Raw genomic sequence first — 21,808 nt, 5'->3', positions numbered from 1 at the left:
GCTTCTGTATGGATCTCAACCGTGTGTTACTGCCCGATCCTCGGATTGTGACCCTGGTGTCTTTTGCTCTGCGTTTCCGGCAGGGGGTTCCTTTCCGGTGCGCCTCTGGTTGCGTCTTATGGGTCTGATGGCAGCGACTGTCTTTACGGTGGCCTGGGCGCGTTTTCACCTGCGCCCCCTTTGGGGGCACCTCCTGTCTCACTGGAATCCGTTGTCCCGTGATTTGGAGTTTCTTCTGCCTGTGTCTCTTGTGGTCCTCCCGGTTCTTCTTTGGTGGTCGGTGAGGGTCCATCTATCTCAAGGTCTCCCCTTGCAGCCTTCTCCTTCTCTTGAGGACAGATGCAAGCTCCTGTCTCACGCCCATCTTTTCCTCTTTGGGATTTGCCCTTAGTTCTTTGGACTTTGATTGATCCTTCATTTGAGCCCTTGGCTGAGGTGGACTTGAAGCTCATTACTCTCAAGATTGTCTTTCCGGTGGCCATCACCTCTGCTCGTCGCCATGGCGAGTTGGGGGCTTTGATGGTGCGTGAGCCTTTCTTGTCCTTTTCGGAGGGTGGGGTGGTGCTTCGCCTTGATTTTTCCTTTGTGCCGAAGGTTGCTTCATAGTTTCACAGATGCCAGGAGTTGGTCTTGCCTGCTTTGGGCTCTGTTCTGGATTCCCCTGGTGGTCCCTGCTGGTCTTTGTTGGATGTGTGCCAGGCTTTGCGCGTTTATCTTGAGTGCGCGGCGGCTTTTCGCGTGACTGATTTGCTTTTTGTCTCCTTTGGGGCTGCTTCCCGTGGCAGTAGGGCTTCCTCTGTGTCGATCGGTCATTGCCTGAAACAGGTAATTTCCTTGGCCTACTCTCTTTCTGGGTCCCCTCCTCCTGTGGGTGTTCAGGGTCGTTCTACGAGGGGGGTGGCGGCCTCTTGGGCAGAGGTCCGGGTTGTTCCTCTCTCTCAGATCTGTAGGGCGGCCACTTGGGCTTCTTCCAATACTTTCATCAGGCATTACCGCCTTCTCAATCTGATGGGGGATGAGGGCGGTTTTGCTTTGGGGTTGTTGGGTTGTGTTCGCTCATGATTCTTCTGTTTGTCAATAACCTCTGTTTTTTTTTTGCTGTCCTGGTGGTTGGTTGTGTTTTTTTCTGGATGAATGCTGGGGTCTGCTTTGGTATTTCTCACTTTGTATATGAAGGTGTCGAGGACGTAGGGACCTGGGGGTAATGCCCTATTACTTACCGGTAATCTTCATTACTCCGTGTCCCGTAGTCCTCAACACCTTCATGGATTCCCTCCCTCCCGATCTGCCGGCCTTCATCCTTGGCTTGGTATTTCAGAGGGAATGCTGGGACCTGTACGCTTATGTACTCCCGCTAGGAGGGGGAGGGTAATGTAATGTAATGTATGCGTCTTGTAAAGCGCACTGCTGCCCTGAGGCGTTGTGGCGCTGTAGACCGCTGGGGAACCCGTCCTGGCTATCCCTGTGAGATGGTCCCTACTGGGTATCTCCAAGGTGAAACCAGGCATCCCCGGCGAATGTGGGGGGCCGTTGTAGAGATGAGGCAAGCTAATGCCCAGAGTTGCCGAGTGTGATCCCTGGTTAGAGTAGGCACCGAGGCGAGAATTATCGAGTCCGTTGACCCTGGTCCACAACCCTGCCGCGTCGGGAATTGAACCCTGGTCCAGGGCCGTTCTCTGCTTCCGGGTCTGTCGCCTCTAACCAGTGAGCCACACCACTCCACCAGGTCCAGCATTCCTTTGCTCTTTTTTTCTGTCGGTGAGATGGATTATCTCACTTTGTATATGAAGGTGTTGAGGACTACGGGACCCGGAGTAATGAAGATTATCGGTAAGTAATAGGACATTCTACGCCACTCTACTCCACCCTGGTTCACTCCACTTTGCACCACTGCACTCTACATTGTGGCACTCCACTCTACACCACTCTACATCACTATATGCTACTGCACTCTATGCTACTCTATGTCACTGAACTCTATGCCAATATGGTCTATACCACTTTACTTAAAAACAATGCACTCTTTGCCACTGTCCTCTACGCCAATCTACTCTGTATTTGACACATCTTCCCTCTGGGCCACTCTACTACATTCTACGACCCTTCACTCTATGATACTCAAATCTATGACGCTGTACTCCATTAAAATCTACTGCACTGTGTGACACTCTACTCTATGCCACTTCACAACTCTCTACTACACTCAATGCCACTCTATGACAGTACTCCACTTTATAATGCTCTATGCAACTCCCTCTACACCACTCCATGCCATTTTAGTCCACTCTATTCTATGACACTCTACTCCATTTTATGCCACACTACTCTAAGACACTCCGTCACTCTATTCTACGAAACTCGAAGCTGCTCTACAACACTCTACTTCACTCTATTCTATGTCATTACACTCGTCTACACTACTCCACTCTGTGCCACTCCTCTCTACGACAATCTACTCCGCTCTATGCCACTCTACTCCACAACACTCTCACTCTACACAGCACCACTCTGTTCTATGCAACTCCACTCTACAACACTCGGACATGAAACTCTATGACACTCTGCGCCCCTCACCCCTACAATACTCTACTCCACTCTGTACCCTTCCACTGTACGATACTCTACTCCACTCTACACCCTTCACTTATACGATACTCTACTCCCTCCACAACACTATGGCATTCCTTACCATTCAACTCTACTCTAAGCCACTCCAAATCACAGTACTCCCATCCACACTACTCCATAACACTCCACTGTACTCTACGATACTCCAGTTTATGACACTTCACTCCACACCACTCTCCTTTATGCCAATAACTTTCCGCCATGCTGAACAGCACCCACGCTTATGTACAACATGGCTAAAACATATTGGCAAAGCCAATAGCTCTTTCAAAGGCGAGACCCATTGGCTTTCCATTGCTTGTTTGTTATTGAGGACAGCATTGTCGACTTCATGAAGATACGTTTTTTCAGTGCTGTATTTTCATCTGAAGGGAGGCTTGTACTCCTGAGGAAGTATATTCTTGGAGGTCTGAATGAGTAGAAGAATAAAGGCTGTTTGCTCAATGATTGTACAACGTATACATGTGTCTGTGTGTGTGTGTGTGTGTGTGTGTGTGTGTGTGTGTGTGTGTGTGTGTGTGTGTGTGGGGGTGTGGGGGTGGGTGTGTGTGTGTGTGTGTGTGTATATGTGTGTGTGTGTGTGTGTGCATGTGTGCGTGTGTGTGTGTGGGTGTGAGACCGTATGTGTGCCAGGAGAGGTGTGTGCACTGGAGTAGCTGGAGTAGGTTACTTTATAGGAGGTGTTCGGGTGACGTGGCTGAGTCATGTCAAAGACCTTATGTACTTTGGCAATCCTGCATTAAACAGTTCTTAAGTGCCCTGCTTGGACACCTGGGACTTTGACAAAACACTACGCAAAAATCTTTAAGTGTGGGTTGAAATAAGCGGGGACGAAGCTTCTACTGGTGCAGCAGGTGCAATGACACCGGGGCCCAGAGACCTGTGGGGCTCACTGCATCCTGATCATTGCTGTATTTGACAGTTCAACCAGCGTCCGGGGGGCCATTTCCTTCCTTCCACAGGGAAACATTACCCATTGGCTGTACCACTGAAATTAAGGATATAGGGTGACACAGAGACGCTACATTCGAAGACAAAAAAGGAATATAATAATCTCAGTTAACAAGGTTAAATTGCTGGTCGTTAGTAGGTTACATATGCTTAGAGTGCACGCATTTCTGGCGCTCTTGTGAGCAACTTGCACTCAGAATTCAAAACATTTGCGCCATCTTAAGCACATATCAGATGGAGGGTCGATGCCCTCTTTAGAGTTGTGTATCTTATTATATCGTGAATATTTTTTGTTCTGAGTCGGACGCTGCCAAAATATGGTGCTTAAAACTGGCTCACTCTAAAAGCAAAGCTTTTCAACGAGCCCTGGTGGGGGCCCAGTTACCAAAGCATGTGATGTGTTCTGGGTGGATGGGATGTGTGATAGGGTGTAAACAGGTGTTTATGTGGATTAAAGGTGTTTAAAGTTAGAGGTGGCTTGGTGTGTATTGTGTAGTGGTGAGAAACGTTCATGTGGGGAGGTTCATGGTGTGGTGGATGTTCTGTGAGGTGGACAGATGTACAGTGCCGCAATAAATGCAGCGAGGTGGGTCTATGCAAGCACATGGGCAGAAATTATGCACAGTGCAGTAGCTACACCCGGGCTTTAAGTGGAATGAAAAAAAAACTGTGGGGTCTCTCAAAGGGGCATGGCCGATATAATCAAGGGCTTGGCTTAAAACGTTTATGCAAAAAAAATATGTGCCCAGCATAATGTGAAGCCCGACTGGTATTTTGCTGCTTCTGTTATTGCCTCCACATTTAATATACAACAGGTAAAATTACACGTACAAGCCAACTATTGGCTTTGTCAGTTGCAAAGGTTGTTAGTTGCATAAGATAAAGATACTACAGGCAGACATACAACTATGGCTTTGTTGTATATAATATTGAAAATGCTTTAGTTCTTGTGCGAGAGGCTGTGGCGTAATGGCTAGAGTTGACATCTTTGGAGCTGAGGAAGCAGGTGTGAGCCTCGGCATTGGCTCAACCTCCTGTGTTTGTGGGCAAATCACTAAATTTCCCGTGCCTTCCAAAAAATAAATGAATACGTCCTTGCTGGTGCTCATGTACAGCACTTCGAGGTTTGTAATATAGAACTGCAAAAAAAATAAAAGTTACACCAAAAACAGTGACCTGCTGCCTGCAGACTTAAGATATTTTTTCCATTCTAGAGTGAGGACGAACATGGAGAGCCCGATAGGGATCCGTCTCGGCACCTGCTTTTAAGAACTGCCCGTGCTGAGCACCGAAAGGACCCGGCCCACTTAAAGCCCTGAGCTACACTGTGGTTTTGGAAGGTGTGTAGTATGATATCTGCATAACAGAGTAAACAAACAGTGAGTGTGTGCAATGAGGCAGGTTTCTGTGTGCGTGGTGGGGGTGCAGTCAAGTAGGTGTGCATTAACTGAGCACATGCGCAGTGGAGAGGGTTAGTGTGCAATGCTGTGCAAAGTGCAGGTGAGCAGAACTGTAGGTGTGGAGTGGGGTACGGTGTACATGCGCTCAGTGTGGGAAATGCAGGTTACTTTGCTGTGCTGTGTGGTGGGTGGTGCTGCATCCGTCCCGGCATGCACTGGCCCCGGGGGCAGACGTGCTGCCTTGGTCCAGGACATGAAATCAGGTGCCCTGCATAAGGCGGGCTGCCTCCCCTCCTCATCTCTGCTCTTCTTGCCAAATTTGTTTGCTCGACAAACACCTGCTGCGAGTCATAAGCTCCTGCATTCAACCTGTTTTCCCTGCCAGCCCAACCCACCTCCCTCCGAGATGCAAACCTAGCCCTTGCTGGCAGAAGCAGCGCCCAGGTTTGAGCAGCCGCCGCCCCAGCCAAACACGGCGCCGGAAGGAGAAAGTCGCCTTTCCTCAGCGCCCCGCCGCTGGAGCGAGTCAGCAGGTCCCCTCCGAGCGGCCCGAGCTGGTCCCCCTGGACCTGTCAATCATTAACCACGTTATTCGCATTCCTGGGCACCGGCTCGAGACAACATCATGATAAACTTGTCCTGGGGAACGGCGGACCAGTGCTTGGACATGCCTTTGGCAGGGAAGTTGGCACTCTCTGCCGCTGCCACTGCGTTGCTGCTGGCACTGGTATTCCGCTTCTTTAAGTCCCGGGCAGCTGGCAAGACTGGGCCGAGCGGGCCAGCGCGAAGCCACAGGAGTGGCACCATCGCTGGCACCACCAGAGCTGAGAAGAAAAACAACACCCAAAGTGAGCCTTCAAGGGATGGCTTGAGTCAAGATGGCGGACTGAGGTTTCGGCATACAATCCATAAGGACCTGTCCCTGAGTGAAGCGTTGGATGACGAGCCTGGCGGGTGTTCTGATGGAGCCATCGCCACAGAGACACACAGAGCCAACAATAAAAGCCATCAGAGAGATGGATGTCTCGCTGGCGAGGCAAGAGGCCTGGAAATCACCCTCACAGCCTTGCAACTGCAGAGTTGCGAAGAGTTGATGGTTGATGGAAAGACAGGAGTGACTCATGCTTCCCCGAGCGCTGAATTTATTGAAACATCTGTTGTCGCTGGAGGGCCAGAGAACAGACACGTGACAAGTAACCCTGAGCTCACCGATAGGGCTAGCGGCCCTACCAGAAATCCGGCTCAGACCCCTGAAGACCACCTTCTGCATTCAGACAGTCAGACATCCCAGTCTTCTTCCCTGAGACCACTCAACATACGCCTCCAGGCAGAGGCCACACATCTTAGATCCCACGAGGATGAGGACTGCAGGGAGGGGGTGGAAGGTGCACAAATAAACAGGAATCAGCTCCACACCAAAGAGGCTGGCCCCATTCCTGAGGGTGGTCGTACAACGAAAGCTAGATCATGCCTGGGCCTCATCGTCAACCAAAGCCATGCAGGAGGCAACGGGGATTACTCTTTTTCCTCCATTGCTGAAATCCAAGTTGAGGAGAGTTCTATCAAAGGTAACATGGCCGAGGATGGCCAATGTCTTGAGAAGTCCCTGCCTGGCTCTTTGGAAGGCAAGGTCTATCACTATTTTGTGGAGTCCACCTCTGAATCTGTTTCTAAAGGGAGGTCCTGCACAACTGAGCCTGGTGGTACTCACTCATCCTTCCTTCACCACAAGGTCCAAAAAAAGTATTCAAACTCTCCATGTGAAACCCACCAGCACATGAGCCCAGAAATGCTGGGTTTTAAAGAACATGAAACAAAAACCTGTTCCAGAGAGATATCACCTGGTGTTGATCACAACTGGAGCCAGCAATCTGTCAGGCCCAGTGAGTTTCAAGAAAAGCTTTCTTCGTGTGATCCGCAGAAACATTTGGGTCCTCAAGAAGACTCCACCAAGGCAGACATCGTGAAGCAACTCACAGAAAGCAAAGAGCAGGGGTTGGAATCAGATGTTAAGTCCAACCCACTGCCCAGCAACAGAACAGACACAGCTCCTCAGTCACTTGAAGGCCACAGTCCAGGCGCCACAGGTGAAATGCAGCCATCACTGGATCCGTCCCAGGCTGAAACAACCACTACGCTCAGCGCTGAATGCACTACTGATCTCAACTTCTTTCAGGGGCTATTGAACTCGCAGTCAAACAGGGACAGTTGTCTGGATCTGAGGAACTGTTATGCGGCTCTGAAGGTGGCTAAGGAACACCAGCTCGTTGATCTCAGGGAAGCAGCCTACAGATTCATGAGTGACAATTACCTCCAGGTTCTGCAGAGCCCAGCCATCTATGGGCACCTCAACCCAGTGGAAAGGGAACTTATTTTGGATCGACGGATGAGTGGAAGGAAGTTCATAACTGTGGCTGATGTAGACACACAAACATATGCTCCTCCATCGTCCCGGAGTTCCAGCAGGCTTTGTTACTATGACGACAAGAGTAAATCTTGGCACACAATATCCTGCCTCCCACCAGAGGCAGTCAATAGTGGCTGTGCTGTTGGCACCATGTTCAATTACCTCTTCGTGGTCGCTGGCTGTGAAGGTTCGGGGAGGCAGAAGAAGCCCTCCAAAAGAGTCTTCTGCTACAACCCACTAACGGGCACCTGGAAGGAGGTTAGCCCACTTAACCAGGCGCGACCACACTGCAAGCTTGTGGAGCTGCAGGGATACCTCTACGCCATTGGAGGAGAGTGCCAGCATACCGTTGAGCAATATGACCCCCGCCGAGACCGCTGGAACTTTGCCACACCCTTGCCCAATGACACCTTTGCCATTGCTCATATGGCCACGGTTTGTGAGGACAAGATCTATGTGACCGGTGGCACCCTGAGGTACATGCTGCTGAGCTACGACCCCAAGGACAAGGTTTGGAAGAGTAGCCTCATAAGTGGCAGCCGGGATCGCACCACCGAGATGGTGGCTGTGGGCAGCTTCCTCTACCGCTTTGACTTGAATCGAAGCATGGGCATCAGTGTACATCGTTGCAATGTCCGGGCCAGACTCTGGTATGAGTGTGCCACCCATCGCATGCCCTACCCAGCCTCCTTTCAATGTGCCGTCATAGGTACCTACATCCATTGTCTGAGCCGCCAGTTCCACCTCCGCTTTCTAGCACATGACGTCTCGCCTCAGTTCCTGGACGTGGGTCTTGAGAGGTTGCCATCGCCACGCGGTGGACTCTACCCATTTGTTCTCATGCTGCCCAAAGAAGAGTGTGGGCGAACAGAAGTTTAGTAGTGGAAGGGCATCTTTTTGTTTGACTGTCCAGTAAAGTGCACTGAGGGCAGTCAGTATCCTTAGTTACCCAAAGTAAGTTTCTTTATCACAAAGTCCCTAAGGAGGAATTCAAAAACATGGTCCGGCAGGCTTATCAACTAACAGGTCTGTATGACCGGGTCAGTCGTAAAAGTGACTGGCTGCAACTCCCAACACCCCACCCCCACAGCCATTCCCATAACTTAGTCTGTGAAGAAATATCCCAAATTCCCATCAAGGCCTGTAAAACTCAACTTGATTGCCCCGCGCGCATCCCTCTGCAGACACAATAGCAATAACTTTTGTTTTCTGTAACATTTACTAACATTGATTTTGCAGTTTCATTGTACTGTAAATTACCAGTGTTTCTATCAACCAACTCAATGGTACTCCTTTTATCGATCTTGGAAACAGTGGCTTCCGGGTTTCACACAGATCGAATTACCCTCATGAGCCACCTTAACACAGAGCTATCGAATCTCACTGGTAAGTGTATAATCCATCTGTGGCTTCCACATGACTTCCCATTATTGCAAAGGTGTTCTGTAGACCTGTATCATTTACTCTTGGGCGAAGTCTGAATAAGTTTTCCAAAAAGTGTTTCAAAGCTTTTTTGCACATCGTTGCTTTTTGAAAAATCTGCATAATTCCGACAACAGTAACACAAAGACCAGCTTGATAGTAAAGCCGAATGATTTTTTTTCTCCTGAAAAATAAAGGATTTTGCACATTTTTTGTGCAGAAAATATCTGAATGCTGTAAGTTGTGTGAAAAAAACAAAATTGCAAATACTGACACACACAACAACAACAAAACTGTGCTGCAGTCAACATTTCAACACCACGGCCATCGTTATAATAATTATGAGATAAGGCTTGTCTTGGTCCAGATTTTACCAGTCAGATCTTTCATAATTATCTCATTAATGTAATGAGACTATCTTATCTTTTCTGATACAAGCTTGAGCTTAATCTGAGATATTCTATTAAAAATACTATACAAAGATCATCGCATCATACTGAATGAAGTTATTTTAGGTTATAGGGTAGGTGTTAGTTTATGTTTTGGTTAGGTACTACGTTTATGAATGAAACTGTAAATTGTATTTGTATAGTGCTTTCTACCCCAAACGTGTTAAAGCGTTTTGTGGTTCTGGAGTAGGGCGCTACTCTAGAACCCACTGTTAGAGACAAATAGGAAACAGGTTGGTAATCTGTGCTTCCTTTCTCTTGTAGAATTAGTTGTGTTTAGGTTGTTACATTTATGCTCATGAGAATGTACTCTAGTGTTCTGAATAGGGGTACATTAATGGAAGTTGATTAATAAAGGGAAGATGTGAGATGTTATTGGGAGCGATGGACATGTGTTTCTGTTCTTGGGATACTGAATGGGAAGAGGAAAGAGACGTGAAAGCATGCTTTGGGGCCCATAATAAATGCAGCGGTTTGGGATGAATTAGAGAGAGGAGGGAATAGAAGAGGTGGATTTTTTAAATGATTTTATAAATAAAAAATATATATATGGATATATTTATATATATATTTTTTTTAACAGAAAAATAATATATAAATGTATATAGACATACACACACATATAAATATATGCCTGCCATCTATATAAATATGGACATATATATATATACACAGTTTGGTATTGCTGATTATGCTGGCTATGATTCTTATGCTATTGTTGCAATATATTTGAGACACGCTCTCCAGAATGGATAATTCCACTGCCATTTACGAATGCCAATAGAAAAAAAAATGTAGCTGTGCCAGGGTAAGGGAGATCAGCGTAAGGTGAAACAGACTGTCTTTCACAGAACAATTGTTTATCCCTCTAATAGCTGAAAAAAGCTGAACTGCACTTCTGCTGAATGCGGTCTCTGAGAAAAACAAACCAATTTGAGAATCGTTGTCCCTAAACTGTTTCCTCGAAGTTTACAAGATAAATGGCATTGAACAATTCTTAGAAGAAACCAAATTACTGAGTGCCTTTTATGTCGATATTGAATATTCCAAGATTGAAGATGGTTTTCTTTGGAGGCGTCATGAATGTCCCGCTCCTCAAATATTGCGCTTTCAGGAAGAAGCCTAGGCCCTTCTGATTTTTGATCTCCTTTTATTCATCATTCTCCTTCTTCCTTTTTTGCTGTTCTCCCTTCTTTTCCCACTGTCTTCTTTGTTTTTCCTTGTTTTTTTAAAAGTCTCTTTACCCTCTTTACAAAAACGCTTTTATCCCTACCCGTCAGTTTCCTTTGCTATATTTTCGTCGCACCTGCATACTTATTTTCTTCCTTCCACCTTGGCCACCCATGCCCCTGTTCCTTACCTGTGTGCTGTTTTGTTGTTGTCGGCCATTTGTGCCCTCGCTTTTTGGGGGTAAAAGCAGCATTAGAAATAGACAAAGGACTACTTCAACCCAGAGCTATGTAAAATCTCTTTTTTCATTGGATTTACTAGACGTATTAGAGTAAATAAAAAAAAAATGTTTTGGCCCAGGATTCGATACCCAGCCTGTAATGTTTCACTATTTTTTTTACATTTTTATGGATGGAATTTCTCATTAAACGTTTTTCGGTGGTTAGGATTCTCATATCTTGTATTCTCATAATTGGTTTTCTATTAAACCAAATACTACAACACTTACCAGAATCCATCATGGTTGTGAGTTTGTATCTAAAGGTCCATGTTTTGTGCATTTTTTTTGTAGGGCCAATAGACAGGTTCTATTAGATGTTGCGCTAGTACTTTTTAGCACGCCTTCAGCCCCTTTTCAGCGAGGTTGCTGCACTTTTATGAAGCCAGTCCTAGCATTTGCTACCTTTACGTGAGGTAAGATACAAACACCCAACAGAATTATAAACAGGCAGTGAAAGTATTCCCAGAGAACCCGAAGACACTGACATACAAACACCCACCACAAAATTAGCAATGTCAATAACACACATCTCCACTCCAGCACACTTTACAAGGGTCACGAGAACTAATGCTCCGCTGACAGCTGACCTTTGGTAACTGTGCTGGGCCCCAGGGGGAAGTGAAGACGCAGTCTAGTCTTCCCCTGGGGTCGTTCACGTGGGGAGGGCCAGGCTGTGGGTAGGGGTGTGGTTTGGTGGGTGGGTATAAGAATGCAGGAGAGTAAGGCGACTTCCTCTCATCCTTCAGCGACAAAGAAGTGGCGAAGAACCTGGAGGCATCGCTTTGCAGACTCTCCGAATGGTACAGCGAATGGCAGATCACCCTGAACACAAGCAAAACCACAGCAACCTTATTTACCAGGAAGCTGAACAGGAAACACCCGCAGATCCTCCTCAATGGGGATGAGGTCAAATGGGAAAACAGCAGCTCCTACCTGGGGGTGACTCTGGACTCTAAACTCAGCTGGAGAAACCACATAGAGAAGACCTGCCAGAAAGCAGCATCCAAACTGGCTGCATTATACCCACTCCTGAAGTCTAAGTCGATGCCCATGCAGAGCAAGGTGCGAGTAATCACCGCAATAATTCGACCAACTATGACATACGCTTCACCAGTTTGGAGTGGCTGCCGCCCACAGCTGCGGAAGGACCTACAAATACTTCAGAACAAGGCCTTACGGATTGCAGCAGGTGCTCCCATGTTCACACGAACAGCAGACCTCCACAGAGACCTAGGCATCGAGATGCTAGACGACCATCTCCTCAAACTCAACAGGACATTCTACAAAGGACTGGATCAAAAAGAAAACACACTGATCCGGAAACTTGCAGATATCGCTACAAACCCATTTGACCGCTATCCGCGTCCCATTGAAGCGCTAACCTTGCGAACCTGAAACAGCAACGCAGCATCCAAAAACTCATTACTGCCTGAAGGCAAACGCCGGCAGATACGCAAAACTCACCGCTGCCCTGATGGCATAACAGCCTCGGCAAGCACCTAAAACCCGCTCACTGCCGGCTGGCATTATAGCCGCGGCAGGCACCCAAACCTCAACACTAACAGAAGGATCTACACGGACAAAGACGAGACTCTCGAAGGAAACATGCTGACAATTCTGCAAACACTACTGACCGCTACCCGCGGCCCATCACTGAGCTGACCATGTGATGCAACCTCAACTGTGACAAAGTGTCACACACCAATAAGACAACCTAAACAGCGACTACAAAATTCCAAACGAATATGGAGTAATGAGGCTATTGCCTCGGTATCCAAAAACTCACCACTGTCAGAAGGTATCTGACAGGAGAAGACAAGAATCAGGCGACTTCCTCTTCCTGCATTCAGGCATTGTCGGGTGAGATAGTTTTTGTAAGGGGTTAGAGAGGGTCGTCAGCGTGTGCAGGCAGGCCATTTGAAGACCGGGTGTGGGCTGTGGATCGCAGCGGGGCCCACTGGTCAGTGGAGCGGCTCGTGGTGTCTGGCAGTTTGCGGCGGACCAGGTGCGTGTCAGTATGGCCGATGTTACGGCTGAGGCGGTGAGGGAGGCCTTGCGTGTTCTGGGGTGGGCCGGGTGGGAGGACTTATTGAGGCCCGGGGTGTTCAGCGAGGCGTGGGTGGGCCTTGAGCGAACGGCTTCTGCAGGAGTATCGGCGGTGGTGATGGCATGTGTAGAGGAGCCATCACTGCCGGGCCGAGGTGCGTCGGGGAGGGGGCGGGGCTCGGGGGAAGAGAAACGTCGCACGGAGGTCAGCGTAAGAGCCTGCCTCCGCGGCTGGATGCGGCCGTTATAGAGCCCAGGGAGAAGATTGTGCAGAGGGGGGTGAGGAAAGCCCCCCCTCGCGGCAGACGAACGCGGCCCCAGCGGAGGAGGCTGGGGGGTCAGGAGCGGGCTGGAAGGCATTTGATGGCACGATATCTACGGTGCCTTTTATGGAGGGGGGCTGGTGGCGATGGGGCCGGCCCCGTTTTTTCCTGTGGAGGAAGAGCTGGGGGTGGGCAGTGAGGGGGAGAAGGCGGCATGTGAGAAGGCTGGGTTCTTTGGGGGGGCCTTGGATCTTTCTGTGGGCCAGCGTTCTAGCACACTGGCCCTTTAGGGGGGGAGGGGAAGCAGGGTGAGCCTGGAGGAGGGTAGGTCTGGGAGCAGTGGGCTCTCCTGGACAGTCACCCCTTCGGGGCTCATGCAGGGTGTGGGGCCTAGGGGCCATTGCCCACCGTTGTTAACCAGATTGGAGGCCATGAATCTGGAAGCCAGGATCAGGGAACAGCATCAGCTGGTACAGGAGTCCGAGGCTTGGTGGGCTGAACTAGAAGCGCTCAGGGCATGTTCAGTTTGGGATGAGGAAATGGACGGGCCCCCTACGCTCACCTTGGAAGTGGAGCGTTGGGCGGAGCAGGAGAGGGCCCGGCGGGAGCCAGTTGGGGGCAGAGGGGTCAAGCAGGTGGTGTCAGGAATGCACACTATATAAATGAGGGTCTAAGGGCTAGTTTTAAGACTCTGAACTGGACACATGCCCCTAACATCAGAATTACTACAACAAAAGGTATCCTGGAGTCACAACCAAGTGTTTTTACTCTAGACTGACCACCATATGACTTACAGATTAGATTGTGAATTGAATATTGTTCATGTGTGAAAACCATTCAACTACTCATATGTTCAGCATGCAACCAAGGTAGGATTTTTTCCCATCAGTTGCCGTTCTGTACCACCACTATCACATCATTTGGGTCCTCCTTACCCAGGAGTTAGTACAAGAGAACAGTCACACTGTTTAGAGCGTGAAGACTGTGTGAGTGAGGAGACTGATGTTATTTGTTTCGCTAGGTGGTTTCGGTATAGTGTTGAAATGATAGTTACAACTGAAAGAAAGCAGTGCAGTGAAAAAGAGTGGTAGTGAGTAAAATTAGGTGGAACTGAGTAGAATAAGTGTTTTATTAGTTTCTCTCAGACCCCCAAATCTAAAACAAGCATTGGAAATGCAATAGGGCTCGCATTAGGAAAGTTTGAGCTATTGGTGTTATAAATGAATTATTTTTATTTATGTGTTTTTTTAAAAATAGCTAAATTAATAGCTTTATCATTTACAATGCCAATAGTTATAACTTTCGCAAATGTGACACCTATAGCATTTGCAATGCAACCTGTTTTGTATATACGTGACTTAGATGTATTGACATTTCAAATAAAAATGGCTTTCAATTTTTTTAAATAATTAATACTTATATAATTTATTTAATTTGTAATGGCAATAGCTTAAACTTTTGTAAATAACATTTGTGAAGATTATGTTCAGTGTTTTTTATTGTGACGAAAATCCAAGAACAGAAGTGAAATATTAACATCTTTTTGTGATTTGTAATAAAGCATGAAAGCTTGAAAAATTGAAAGAACATATTTGAACCAGTGATGCTGTGGTTGCGCTGAGTGGTGTGTGCATCGGTGTAGCTGTTTGGTGGGTGCATTGGTGGAGCTTAGTTGGAGCATCGGTGGAGCTGTATGGTGGGTGCCACGGCGGAGCTGTGTAGTGGGTGCCACTGCTGAGCTGTGTGGTGGGTGCATTGGTGGAGCTGTGTGATGGGTGCATTGGTGGAGCTTAGTTGGAGCATCGGCAGAGCTGTGTGGTGGGTGCCTCGGCGGAGCTGTGTGGTGGGTGCCTCGGCGGAGCTGTGTGGTGGGTGCATCGGCAGAGCTGTGTGGTGGGTGCATCAGTGGAGCTGTGTTGGTGGAGCTGTGAGGTGGCTGCATCGCTGGAGCTGTGTGATGGGTGCATCGCTGGAGCTGTGTAGGTGGAGCTGTGTGGTGGGTGTATCGGTGGAGCTGTGTCGGTGAAGCTGTGTGGTGGGTGCATCAGTGGAGCTGTGTGGTGGGTGCATCGGTGGAGCTGTGTAGGTGGAGCTGTGTGGTGGGTGCATCGGTGGAGCTGTGTCGGTGGGGCTGTGTGGTGGGTGCATCGGTGGAGCTGTGTAGGTGGAGCTGTGTGGTGGGTGCATTGCTGGAGCTGTGTAGGTGGAGCTGTGTGGTGGGTGCATCGGTGGAGCTGTGTGGTGGGTGCATCGGTGGAGCTGTGTAGTTGGAGCTGTATGGTGGGTGCATCGGTGGAGCTGTGTGGTGGGTGCATCGGTGGAGCTGTGTAGGTGGAGCTGTGTGGTGGGTGGATCAGTGGAGCTGTGTGGTGGGTGCATCGGTGGAGCTGTATGGTGGGTGCATCGGTGGAGCTGTGTGGTGGGTGCATCGGTGGAGCTGTGTGGTGGGTGCATCGGTGGAGGTGTGTGGTGGGTGCATCGGTGGAGGTGTGTGGAGGGTGCATCGGTGGAGCTGTGTGGTGGGTGCATCAGTGGAGCTGTGTGGTGGGTGCATCAGTGGAGCTGTGTGGTGGGTGCATCTGTGGAGCTGTGTGGTGTGTGCATCTGTGGAGCTGTGTAGTGGGTGCATCTGTGGAGCTGTGTGGTGGGTGCATCTGTGGAGCTGTGTGGTGGGTGCCTCGGTGGAGCTGTGTGGTGGGTGCCTCAGTGGAGCTGTGTGGTGGGTGCCTCGGTGGAGCTGTGTGGTGGTTGCATCGGTGGAGCTATGTGGTGGTTGCATCAGTGGAGCTGTGTGGTGGTTGCATCGGTGGAGCTGTGTGGTGGTTGCATCGGTGGAGCTGTGTGGTGGTTGCATCAGTGGAGCTGTGTGGTGGGGCATCTGTGGAGCTGTGTGGTGGGGGCATGTGTGGTGGGGGCATGTGTGGTGGGTTTATTGTGACAAAAATCCAAGAACAGAAGTGAAATATTAACATCTTTTTGTGATTTGTAATAAAGCGTGAAAGCTTGAAAAATTGAAAGAACATATTTGATGCTGTGGTTGCGCTGAGTGGTGTGTGCATCGGTGTAGCTGTTTGGTGGGTGCATTGGTGGAGCTTAGTTGGAGCATCGGCACAGCTGTGTGGTGGGTGCCTCGGTGGAGCTGTGTGGTGGGTGCCTCGGCAGAGCTGTGTGGTGGGTGCCTCGGCGGAGCTGTGTGGTGGGTGCCTCGGCGGAGCTGTGTGGTGGGTGCCTCGGCGGAGCTGTGTGGTGGGTGCATCAGTGGAGCTGTGTTGGTGGAGCTGTGTGGTGGCTGCATCGCTGGAGTTGTGTGATGGGTGCATCGCTGGAGCTGTGTAGGTGGAGCTGTGTGGTGGGTGCATCAGTGGAGCTGTGTGGTGGGTGCATCGGTGGAGCTGTGTAGGTGGAGCGGTGTGGTGGGTGCATCGGTGGAGCTGTGTCGGTGGAGCTGTGTGGTAGGTGCATCAATGGAGTTTGGTGGAGGGTGCATCGGTGGAGCTGTGTGGTGGGTGCATCGCTGGAGCTGTGTAGGTGGAGCTGTGTGGTGGGTGCATCGGTGGAGCTGTGTGGTGGGTGCATCGGTGGAGCTGTGTGGTGGGTGCATCGGTGGAGCTGTGTAGTTGGAGCTGTATGGTGGGTGCATCGGTGGAGCTGTGTGGTGGGTGCATCGGTGGAGCTGTGTGGTGGGTGCATCGGTGGAGCTGTATGGTGGGTGCATCGGTGGAGCTGTGTGGTGGGTGCATCAGTGGAGCTGTGTGGTGGGTGCATCATGGAGCTGTGTGGTGGGTGCATCGGTGGAGCTGTGTGGTGGGTGCATTGGTGGAGCTGTGTGGTGGGTGCATTGGTGGAGCTGTGTGGTGGGTGCATCGGTGGAGCTGTGTGGTGGGTGCATCTGTGGAGCTGTTTGGTGGGTGCATCTGTGGAGCTCTGTGGTGGGTGCCTTGGTGGAGCTGTGTGGTGGGTGCCTCGGTGGAGCTGTGTGGTGGGTGCATCGGTGGAGCTGTGTGGTGGTTGCATCGGTGGAGGTGTGTGGGGGTGCATCGGTGGAGGTGTGTGGGGGGTGCATCGGTGGAGCTGTGTGGTGGGTGCATCAGTGGAGCTGTGTGGTGGGTGCATCATGGAGCTGTGTGGTGGGTGCATCGGTGGAGCTGTGTGGTGGGTGCATTGGTGGAGCTGTGTGGTGGGTGCATCTGTGGAGCTGTGTGATGGGTGCATCGCTGGAGCTGTGTAGGTGGAGCTGTGTGGTGGGTGCATCAGTGGAGCTGTGTGGTGGGTGCATCGGTGGAGCTGTGTAGGTGGAGCTGTGTGGTGGGTGCATCGGTGGAGCTGTGTCGGTGGAGCTGTGTGGTAGGTGCATCGATGGAGTTGGGTGGAGGGTGCATCGGTGGAGCTGTGTGGTGGGTGCATCGCTGGAGCTGTGTAGGTGGAGCTGTGTGGTGGGTGCATCGGTGGAGCTGTGTGGTGGGTGCATCGGTGGAGCTGTGTGGTGGGTGCATCGGTGGAGCTGTGTAGTTGGAGCTGTATGGTGGGTGCATCGGTGGAGCTATGTGGTGGGTGCATCGGTGGAGCTGTGTGGTGGGTGCATCGGTGGAGCTGTATGGTTGGTGCATCGGTGGAGCTGTGTGGTGGGTGCATCAGTGGAGCTGTGTGGTGGGTGCATCATGGAGCTGTGTGGTGGGTGCATCGGTGGAGCTGTGTGGTGGGTGCATTGGTGGAGCTGTGTGGTGGGTGCATCGGTGGAGCTGTGTGGTGGGGCATCTGTGGAGCTGTGTGGTGGGGGCATGTGTGGTGGGGGCATGTGTGGTGGGTGCATCGGTGGAGGTGTGTGGTGGGTTCATCGGTGGAGGTGGGTGGTGGGTGCATTGGTGGAGGTGTGTGGGGGGTGCATCGGTGGAGCTGTGTGGTGGGTGCATCAGTGGAGCTGTGTGGTGGGTGCATTGGTGGAGCTGTATGGTGGGTGCATCTGTGGAGCTGTGTGGTGGGTGCATCTGTGGAGCTGTGTGGTGGGTGCATCAATGGAGCTGTGTGGTGGGTGCATCTGTGGAGCTGTGTGGTGGGTGCCTCGGTGGAGCTGTGTGGTGGGTGCCTCGGTGGAGCTGTGTGGTGGGTGCCTCGGTGGAGCTGTGTGGTGGGTGCCTCGGTAGAGCTGTGTGGTGGTTGCATCGGTGGAGCTGTGTGGTGGTTGCATCGGTGGAGCTGTGTGGTGGTTGCATTGGTGGAGCTGTGTGGTGGTTACATCGGTGGAGCTGTGCGGTGGGTGCATAGGTGGAGCTGTGTGGTGGGTGCATCGGTGGAGCTGTGTGGTGGGTGCATCGGTGGAGCTGTGTAGGTGGAGTTGGGTGGTTGGTGCATCGGTGGAGCTGTGTCGGTGGAGCTGTGTGGTGGGTGCATCAGTGGAGCTGTGTGGTGGGTGCCTCGGTGGAGCTGTGTGGTGGAGCTGTGTGGTGGTTGCATCAGTGGAGCTGTGTGGTGGTTGCATCGGTGGAGCTGTGTGGTGGTTGCATCGGTTGAGCTGTGTGGTGGTTGCATTGGTGGAGCTGTGTGGTGGTTGCATCGGTGGAGCTGTCAGGTGGTTGCATCAGTAGAGCTGTGTAGGTAGATCTGTGTGGTGGGTGCATCGGTGGAGCTGTGTCGGTGGAGCTGTGTGGTGGGTGCATCGGTGGAGTTGGGTGGTGGTTACATCGGTGGAGCTGTGTAGGTGGAGCTGTGTGGTGGTTGCATCGGTGGAGCTGTGTGGTGGTTGCATCGGTTGAGCTGTGTGGTGGTTGCATTGGTGGAGCTGTGTGTTGGTTGCATCGGTGGAGCTGTCAGGTGATTGCATCAGTAGAGCTGTGTAGGTAGATCTGTGTGGTGGGTGCATCGGTGGAGCTGTGTCGGTGGAGTTGGGTGGTGGGTGCATCGGTGGAGCTGTGTGGTGGTTACATCGGTGGAGCTGTGTGGTGGGTGCATCGGTGGAGCTGTGTGGTGGGTGCATCGGTGGAGCTGTGTGGTGGGTGCATCGGTGGAGCTGTGTAGGTGGAGTTGGGTGGTGGGTGCATCGGTGGAGCTGTGTCGGTGGAGCTGTGTGGTGGGTGCATCAGTGGAGCTGTGTGGTGGGTGCCTCGATGGAGCTGTGTGGTGGAGCTGTGTGGTGGTTGCATCAGTGGAGCTGTGTGGTGGTTGCATCGGTGGAGCTGTGTGGTGGTTGCATCGGTGGAGCTGTGTGGTGGTTGCATTGGTGGAGCTGTGTGGTGGTTGCATCAGTGGAGCTGTCAGGTGGTTGCATCAGTAGAGCTGTGTAGGTAGATCTGTGTGGTGGGTGCATCGGTGGAGCTGTGTCGGTGGAGCTGTGTGGTGGGTGCATCGGTGGAGTTGGGTGGTGGGTGCATCGGTGGAGCTGTGTAGGTGGAGCTGTGTGGTGGGTGCATCGGTGGAGCTGTGTGGTGGGTGCATCGGTGGAGCTGTGTGGTGGGTGGATCGGTGGAGCTGTGTAGTTGGAGCTGTATGGTGGGTGCATCGGTGGAGCTGTGTGGTGGGTGCATCGGTGGAGCTGTGTGGTGGGTGCATCGGTGGAGCTGTATGGTGGGTGCATCAGTGGAGCTGTGTGGTGGGTGCATCAGTGGAGCTGTGTGGTGGGTGCATCATGGAGCTGAGTGGTGGGTGCATCGGTGGAGCTATGTGGTGGGTGCATTGGTGGAGCTGTGTGGTGGGTGCATCGGTGGAGCTGTGTGGTGGGGCATCTGTGGAGCTGTGTGGTGGGGGCATGTGTGGTGGGGGCATGTGTGGTGGGGGCATGTGTGGTGGGTGCATCGGTGGAGGTGTGTGGTGGGTGCATCGGTGGAGGTGGGTGGTGGGTGCATCGGTGGAGGTGTGTGGGGGGTGCATCGGTGGAGCTGTGTGGTGGTTGCATCGGTGGAGCTGTGTGGTGGTTGCATCAGTGGAGCTGTGTGGTGGGGCATCTGTGGAGCTGTGTGGTGGGGGCATGTGTGGTGGGGGCATGTGTGGTGGGTTTATTGTGACAAAAATCCAAGAACAGAAGTGAAATATTAACATCTTTTTGTGATTTGTAATAAAGCGTGAAAGCTTGAAAAATTGAAAGAACATATTTGATGCTGTGGTTGCGCTGAGTGGTGTGTGCATCGGTGTAGCTGTTTGGTGGGTGCATTGGTGGAGCTTAGTTGGAGCATCGGCAGAGCTGTGTGGTGGGTGCCTCGGTGGAGCTGTGTGGTGGGTGCCTCGGCAGAGCTGTTTGGTGGGTGCCTCGGCGGAGCTGTGTGGTGGGTGCCTCGGCGGAGCTGTGTGGTGGGTGCCTCGGCGGAGCTGTGTGGTGGGTGCATCAGTGGAGCTGTGTTGGTGGAGCTGTGTGGTGGCTGCATCGCTGGAGTTGTGTGATGGGTGCATCGCTGGAGCTGTGTCGGTGGAGCTGTGTGGTGGGTGCATCAGTGGAGCTGTGTGGTGGGTGCATCGGTGGAGCTGTGTAGGTGGAGCGGTGTGGTGGGTGCATCGGTGGAGCTGAGTCGGTGGAGCTGTGTGGTAGGTGCATCAATGGAGTTTGGTGGAGGGTGCATCGGTGGAGCTGTGTGGTGGGTGCATCGCTGGAGCTGTGTAGGTGGAGCTGTGTGGTGGGTGCATCGGTGGAGCTGTGTGGTGGGTGCATCGGTGGAGCTGTGTGGTGGGTGCATCGGTGGAGCTGTGTAGTTGGAGCTGTATGGTGGGTGCATCGGTGGAGCTGTGTGGTGGGTGCATCGGTGGAGCTGTGTGGTGGGTGCATCAGTGGAGCTGTATGGTGGGTGCATCGGTGGAGCTGTGTGGTGGGTGCATCAGTGGAGCTGTGTGGTGGGTGCATCATGGAGCTGTGTGGTGGGTGCATCGGTGGAGCTGTGTGGTGGGTGCATTGGTGGAGCTGTGTGGTGGGTGCATTGGTGGAGCTGTGTGGTGGGTGCATCGGTGGAGCTGTGTGGTGGGTGCATCTGTGGAGCTGTTTGGTGGGTGCATCTGTGGAGCTCTGTGGTGGGTGCCTTGGTGGAGCTGTGTGGTGGGTGCCTCGGTGGAGCTGTGTGGTGGGTGCATCGGTGGAGCTGTGTGGTGGTTGCATCGGTGGAGGTGTGTGGGGGTGCATCGGTGGAGGTGTGTGGGGGGTGCATCGGTGGAGCTGTGTGGTGGGTGCATCAGTGGAGCTGTGTGGTGGGTGCATCATGGAGCTGTTTGGTGGGTGCATCGGTGGAGCTGTGTGGTGGGTGCATTGGTGGAGCTGTGTGGTGGGTGCATCTGTGGAGCTGTGTGATGGGTGCATCGCTGGAGCTGTGTAGGTGGAGCTGTGTGGTGGGTGCATCAGTGGAGCTGTGTGGTGGGTGCATCGGTGGAGCTGTGTAGGTGGAGCTGTGTGGTGGGTGCATCGGTGGAGCTGTGTCGGTGGAGCTGTGTGGTAGGTGCATCGATGGAGTTGGGTGGAGGGTGCATCGGTGGAGCTGTGTGGTGGGTGCATCGCTGGAGCTGTGTAGGTGGAGCTGTGTGGTGGGTGCATCGGTGGAGCTGTGTGGTGGGTGCATCGGTGGAGCTGTGTGGTGGGTGCATCGGTGGAGCTGTGTAGTTGGAGCTGTATGGTGGGTGCATCGGTGGAGCTATGTGGTGGGTGCATCGGTGGAGCTGTGTGGTGGGTGCATCGGTGGAGCTGTATGGTTGGTGCATCGGTGGAGCTGTGTGGTGGGTGCATCAGTGGAGCTGTGTGGTGGGTGCATCATGGAGCTGTGTGGTGGGTGCATCGGTGGAGCTGTGTGGTGGGTGCATTGGTGGAGCTGTGTGGTGGGTGCATCGGT

General features: G+C 51.9%; 1 protein-coding gene across 1 annotated transcript in view; it reads left to right on the top strand.

The window, feature by feature from the left end:
* The first annotated feature begins 5,368 nt into the window (after window positions 1–5,368).
* The window catches only part of KLHDC7A (kelch domain containing 7A), an 83,946-nt gene continuing 67,506 nt past the window's right edge, over window positions 5,369–21,808 (top strand). Inside the window, exon 1 of the mRNA XM_086922048.1 lies at window positions 5,369–8,772. Coding sequence (XP_086778174.1) covers window positions 5,605–8,265 — 2,661 coding nt within the window. The 5' untranslated portion in view covers window positions 5,369–5,604 and the 3' untranslated portion in view covers window positions 8,266–8,772. The remainder of the gene's footprint in view (window positions 8,773–21,808) is intronic.

Source organism: Lissotriton vulgaris, chromosome 5 (genome assembly GCF_964263255.1).
Source record: "Lissotriton vulgaris chromosome 5, aLisVul1.2, whole genome shotgun sequence".
Classification (NCBI taxonomy): domain Eukaryota; kingdom Metazoa; phylum Chordata; class Amphibia; order Caudata; family Salamandridae; genus Lissotriton; species Lissotriton vulgaris.
The sequence above is the reverse complement of the archived record's forward strand: the minus strand, read 5'-3'. Positions and strand labels throughout refer to the sequence as shown.